The following is a 6,137-nucleotide window of genomic DNA, read 5'->3' as shown; positions in this document are numbered from 1 at the left end:
TTGTTACACAAGTGAATCACAGATCTCAGAGGTGGCAGTGAAATAAATGTGCTTCCTTTACAGGATCTTTGGAGTTTTACTTCGTTTTTTTTTTTTAAGATGAAAAGAAATGTTCCACTTGCGAGGAATTAATTGCTTGTGAAATGAATTACTGGAAGAAAAAGTTATGAGTAAATCTTATTTTGGTTTTACATGTTTACTATAATGTAAATTACTGATGTTTCCATGCTCTCTCTTTGTCCTAAACCACCAAAGTGCAAATTGTGCTGGGAAGTCGTCTGATTTTAGAAATACATCCACTTTCGTGAGAACGAGCTTATACTATTGCCAGAACATTAGGAAGACTGTGTGAGACAAATGTGTCCTCTTTGTAGAAAATCTGACACATTTTACAGCTACATGAACGTGTTCAATAAATTATAAAAACACTTACAAAAAGACACGGTTGTTTAAAAAAAAAAGGCACACGACTTTTTTTTAGACAAGTGTTGGAAAAACTACTTAGGTACAAATAACTTGCTGACCAGTAGTTTTTTGGTTGGACACTGCACCAGGTGGCATCCAATCCCGACACGATACAAAGAATCAAAATGAACATAAAAAAAACATCCTGAAGTGCAAGTTTTTAAGTTTTACTAGTCCCAGTACACGGATACATGAAGTCCACTTCACCGTCTTGGTCTTTGAGATTCAGCCCTGCTTCTACAGTCCAACAGGAGTCCCGTCTTTAAAGAACAGACCTCGTCCAGCTCCCTTCTAGGTGCTAAAACCAAACTGCCGCAGGGTTTCCAAGCCTCGTTTGCAGGGGTGCCCCACATTCAGTCAGGCCCTATTTGCCAGGCAGCTCCAAAGAGCCACATTGCAGGATTACTCTACTGCAATTAAATGAATTTTGCCAAAACAGCAACTTGCTGCTCGCTGAGGACAGCATCAGTTCAGCTATGTTTCCGCTGGCGAGACATCATGCGTCACCATTTCAACCCCGTCCTGATCAGAGGGCTGTTCTCGGAGTATTACACTGTCAACTGTCTCCATCGTCTCCCCATCTCCACCCTGGTCATCCAGCGTCAGCTCAAACTGAAATTTACTTGCCACAGGTCCCCCCTCCACCTCTCCGTGTGGGCCACCTTCCCCATCACTGGTGTAGAAGGGAGGGGAGGGGCTCTGGGGGATCATGCTCTGGTACCAGTTCCTGTTGTCCTCCAGTGTGTCCAGGATGTCCTGGGCATCAGGGTGGACAAGGTCAGCCCACGTCTCCCACAGAGGGTGGACGATGTAATCAATGAAGCCGACCTAGAAAACACATTAAGGGATAGCGTCAGTAACAGTGACGACAATATTCACTTTCTACTTTAGGAGCTAGATGAGTGCGTTCTCTACCTGTGTTCTCTCCACTGAGGCTGTGTGTTTGTCACACATTGGACTAATCTCCATCCCCCTCTCCCTCTCTCTGTCTCCCTGGTGGAAGAACTCATCCATGATCCTGTCTGTCCACTGTCGGTACAGATCCAGAGGTTTCGTCGGGTTGCTCAGGTCAGCACAGTGAACCATGTTACGCAAAACCTGCAAAAAAGAAAAACAAAAATTAACATCTTGCATGTCTTTCATTTGTACCAAATTGTCTGAATCATTAAAGTGTATACCATGTAGCAACCTACAGGGCTAAAAAATGAAGTCAATGATGCAGTTCCCCTAATGGTAAACTTTAAAGCAGAAATAAACATGTTCACAGCCTGGTACAAAAACAGTTTTAGTTTCTATGGCCTATTTCCCCATTCATGACAACTTCATTTTTACATAACTGACCTTTTTACTTTTCATTAAGACTTAAAGTTACACAAATTTAAGGAAGTAGCCACTATGACTGAAAGGTTGGTGCCATTTGTTAAAAAGTTGCTACCAAAGCAGACATTTGTTGGGTAGCATGGTGTAACCCTAATTTCATAAAGTATAGCTGTAGCTGTAGCTGTAGCTATTTCAGTGTGTATTCAGTTTGTGAAAATTAACTAATGGTCTGGCCACTTAAAAAATTCTTGTAAGGACTCTTTAAAAAGTTTGATTTTCTGGTTTTTGACTTAACACATTTGGTTTTAAGTCTTTGTTTTCCTGGCAAAAAATAGCATTAGCATTGCCACATATAACCATTGACTCTAAATGCATCATGCTAACCAAGTTAACAGTTAACATTAGGGTTAGCTCCACCCTCTTGCCACTTTTGGCTCCAAAAAAAATCAAAGATAGCAACAGTCAAAAGGCCATATGTGAAGCTTCAAAACTGAGGTCCGTAAAACCAACGGGCGACTTCACAGTGACTATTGATTATTTTATAGTCTATGGTGTACATGTGTCTCTTACCTGCATCCTGTCTGTGTAGTTGTCCAACAGCAGGACTCCAGAGCTGGTCACTTTCTTGGTTTCCACCATCGTCTTCAGGTTAGCCAGCAGGCTCATGTGTTTAGACATGTCAGTTGCCAACACCTGGACAGAGAAACACACAGAAGATGATGTAAGAAATAATTCAGGAAGGAAGCAATTAAGTAATCAAGAAATCAATCACGCTGAAAGCTAATACAGGACATCAGACGTTTCCTCACCATGTCGATGACCATTCTCCGGAGCGTCTGTCTCTGCTTCTTAGTGAGGTTTTGGAAGATGTCACAGTTGTCCTCCTGCAGCAGTTTGAAGCCCACGGCCAGGTGGTGGTTCTCCAGCACTGACTCATCGTTGTACATGAGAGCCAGCTCTGAGTCTGATGGCAGGGGAGGGGGTGGGGAAATGACAGGAAGAGAGAATTTAAATGGAGCTCTAGCTTTTTAAACTCAGCTCAGGTAACTATGGTAACCATGCAATGTCCCCAAAAATCTGCGTTGCTGTCTGCCGTTGGATACAGATCCCATTAAACCATGCAAGTATTTCTGCCTGTTTTGTAAATGTAGACTAAATAAATCTTTTTTTTTTTTTTCAATATTCACGTTGCCAGTAAAGAGGACTTACTGGTGTTGATGAGAAACTGGTTGGACACTCCTGGGTGGTCCACGTCGTGTATGGCTGCGGCAAAAATGGCTGCCAAGATTTCTAGATCTGTGAAGACAGCCTGTGTTTGAAGAGAAGGAAGAAGAAGACAAAGACATAAGCTTCACAGTCAGTAAACTGCCCAAACAAGGTAAGGTATTAAACAATTGTCTGATCCTTCGGTGTGTCATCATCTCTGGCATGCAGTTTCCGGGGCATGCCAGTATTGGTGACGGTGAGGCCAGTCACCTCATTAAAGCATAATAAACAGCTTGAGGAAAAATGTGTGGGTGATCGTGCTGCACTTCAGTTGTGTCACATGCAAATCAAGTAGGTAATCGAAACTTGAAGGGATAGTTCAGATCTTTTAAACTGAGGTTGGTACTTATGCATCGTCAGTGTATTTTATACAGCAGTGGCAGCCAGCACACCCTTAGTTTGAAGAAGCAGAAGTACCACAACAGTGGGGTTGCAACGGTATGAGATCTTCGAGGTACGATAAGCGTTTCAGAAAATATTGCAGTTTCACAGTATTAAAGAATCATTACTATCCGTCAGAATTACCCTTAAAGGGATGAAAATAAAAGCACTTTGAATTGCCCTGTTGTATGAAATGTGCTATACGTATAAAGCTGCCGTGCCTTGCCCCTCATCAGCAAGCTATTATTACTGTTTTTGTCGTCGGAGTCTGGTGGCTCTGACATGAGCATAGATGGGGAGCTGCAGCCATTAACTGCTTCCCAGTCCGAAATTGCTGTCTGCTGCAAATTAAAGCAGTGATGATATTCTCCATATTGCTTACACTTCAATGGTCATTGATTTTTTTTTAGGTAGTTAAAACACGTTTTGCTGCTGCCCGCATCCACAGCAATACATTGCTGAGCTTCTGTGATGCAACTCCCGCTTCAAACTGGGAGCTAGAATGAGTGCTGAATGCCACTGACTGTAGGTAATACACTGACTATCTCATACAGCACCAAACCAAAAGATCTTAACTATCCTTTTAATTTAAGGCCAATTTAACAACAAAAAAGGCACAAACATAAACTTTCCAACTGAGCTTTACTAAAAACATGCTTAAAATCAGAACAAGTGACTTACATCCAGTGCGGGGGTGGACAGGAGGATATGTGTGGACTGGGCTACGTCAGCGGCGTGTAGACTGTTGTGGTAGGCCACGTCCGAATGGTAGTGGCTCTCCAAGGTCAGCATGAACGTCACAAAGGTGTCTGTTGGAATCTTGAACGTCCTCATCAGGTCTCGCTCCTGCATGTGACACAGAGGAGAAAAATGAGACAAAAACACCACGGTGAGATTCCTTACTGTTGCAGTGTGTTGGTTGTACTTTCAAGCATCTTACAGTTGATGTTTTCGCCTGCAGAGAAGTGATCTGACCTCAAAATCAATTCTCAAAACCATATTCGGCAAATTGTGAATCAAATACTACAGAAGAGGCTGAAAATGAAAACAGTTTGCTCTCCTGCCAGGATGATTCACAGCTAGAAATCAATTTCAAGTGCTAATGTCTCTCAAGCAGATGTCCCTGTAGCAATACTGACAGCTCAATGTAAGGGAACATACTGTGCACGCTGACGTGGGCTGGGCCTTGTGCCTTCTATAGCGGTATGTATTTCACACTTTTTTAAATGAGCTCTTTCTGAGGTGGAAGATGAAGGAGAATGAAGAGGCAAGGTGCTGACCTGAAAGATGGTGTACATGATGCATGTGAGCGGTCGGTTGTGGGAGTGCTCGGCCACTTTGAAGATATTCAAGCCCCATTTGTTGATGTCCTCCAGGTCCTGATAGAAAGAAAACACAACTGTGAGCATCTTAACAGATTACAGAGTCTTCACATTTTATTTTTTTGCTGTCTATTACTTACATTCGACAGCAGCTCCTCCTGGTCCGTCTTGACCCCGAAACGATTGCTGGTGCTCCCAGAAATGCTGGGCGTGTGGCTAACCTTCCTCACCCCGCTGATCTGAGTCATCATCCCACCCTGCTGCTGCTGTTGCTGCTGCTGCTGCTGCTGCTGCTGCTGCTGGCCCTGCCTCCTCTTCCTTTCCCTCGACTTAGGAACGGGACATGGAAGCTCCAACTCATTCTGCTTGTCTGGAGAAAACAGAAAAAGAAGACACAAAAAACAATTAAAAAGGTGCTTTTCAGTTAGTCTGAAGACAAAAACAGACGAGGCTGTTGTATAAGCATCCTGGCTTGAGTAAACAAAGTTTACACATGGAAATAGTTGACCTCTCACACCTATGTGACAACACATTTAAGCTACACTGACAAGCCGTTTAATTATTGCGGAATCCTTCAGTTATGGTTTAATTTACTGAAAATAAATTTCTCTCGACAGTGAAAACGCAAAAGAATAAGAAGGGCCAGGAGGCTTTGATGAGGTGTTATGATATCTAACAGTGCTACAGTGTCCCGTGCATTCTGAGAAACTGAGCCCTGTTGTAATAACAATCCACAGAAACATGGAAAGCTGGCTCATATTAGGCCAAAATGTTTATGTCCTGTTATGTTGCGGGTTTGTTTGGTGCATGTGATTCTGTCTGCTGGCTGAAAGAGACTCTCACATGCTCTACGCAGATGACAGTGTGTGTGAGTGCAAGACACCCTCAGCCTGGATATGTGAACTGCAGTGAGAGGAAAATATCTCAGCTGCATCCTCTGCAAAGCAGAGGAAAGAAATGATCTCACTTCAACTGACAGGTGAAAGTGGCACCACAGATGACAACAAAACCAGTGAGCTTCAAAGACAAGTTTCTCTGCACTCTCGTGTTTGTCTCCTCTCCCCAAGAAGCTGCAGATTATCTCTGTCGCTGCAGCACTTCTATTGTTAGGAGAGGTACAGTTTCTTCACCGTGCATCCAGCCTCTCTGCCCTTATAGATGAGAAGATGGAGGCGTATTTATGAGCAAGAGCAGAACATGAGTCTGCACACAGCCCTGATAAGCTGGCTGGGTGCATGCTGGTGGTGAGTTGGATGGAGAGGTGGAAAACCTGAGGGGCAGACCAGCTGGCCGTGAGTCACGAAACGCTGCCAGGCTTTAAGGTGACAAGGAAACACTGCTGTCTACCTGCTGAATAATGCAGTGTCTATCTGGACCTGATGG

General features: G+C 43.6%; 1 protein-coding gene across 3 annotated transcripts in view; it reads right to left on the bottom strand.

Moving 5' to 3' along the window:
* Positions 1–412: 412 nt before the first annotated feature.
* The window catches only part of LOC121950872 (cAMP-specific 3',5'-cyclic phosphodiesterase 4B-like), a 66,550-nt gene continuing 60,825 nt past the window's right edge, over positions 413–6,137 (bottom strand). For all 3 annotated transcript variants that reach the window (XM_042496955.1, XM_042496957.1, XM_042496956.1), the window contains exons 10-17: positions 4,895–5,124; positions 4,713–4,811; positions 4,114–4,278; positions 2,995–3,094; positions 2,595–2,749; positions 2,356–2,478; positions 1,381–1,563; positions 413–1,293 (exon numbers count right to left, since the gene is read on the bottom strand). In XM_042496955.1, the coding sequence (XP_042352889.1) occupies positions 940–1,293; positions 1,381–1,563; positions 2,356–2,478; positions 2,595–2,749; positions 2,995–3,094; positions 4,114–4,278; positions 4,713–4,811; positions 4,895–5,124 (1,409 nt within the window). In that variant the 3' untranslated portion in view covers positions 413–939. The remainder of the gene's footprint in view (positions 1,294–1,380; positions 1,564–2,355; positions 2,479–2,594; positions 2,750–2,994; positions 3,095–4,113; positions 4,279–4,712; positions 4,812–4,894; positions 5,125–6,137) is intronic.

The sequence above is a fragment of the Plectropomus leopardus genome, chromosome 12 (genome assembly GCF_008729295.1).
Source record: "Plectropomus leopardus isolate mb chromosome 12, YSFRI_Pleo_2.0, whole genome shotgun sequence".
In the NCBI taxonomy this organism is placed as follows: Eukaryota; Metazoa; Chordata; class Actinopteri; order Perciformes; family Serranidae; genus Plectropomus; species Plectropomus leopardus.
This window is presented reverse-complemented; position numbering and strand designations above follow the sequence as displayed.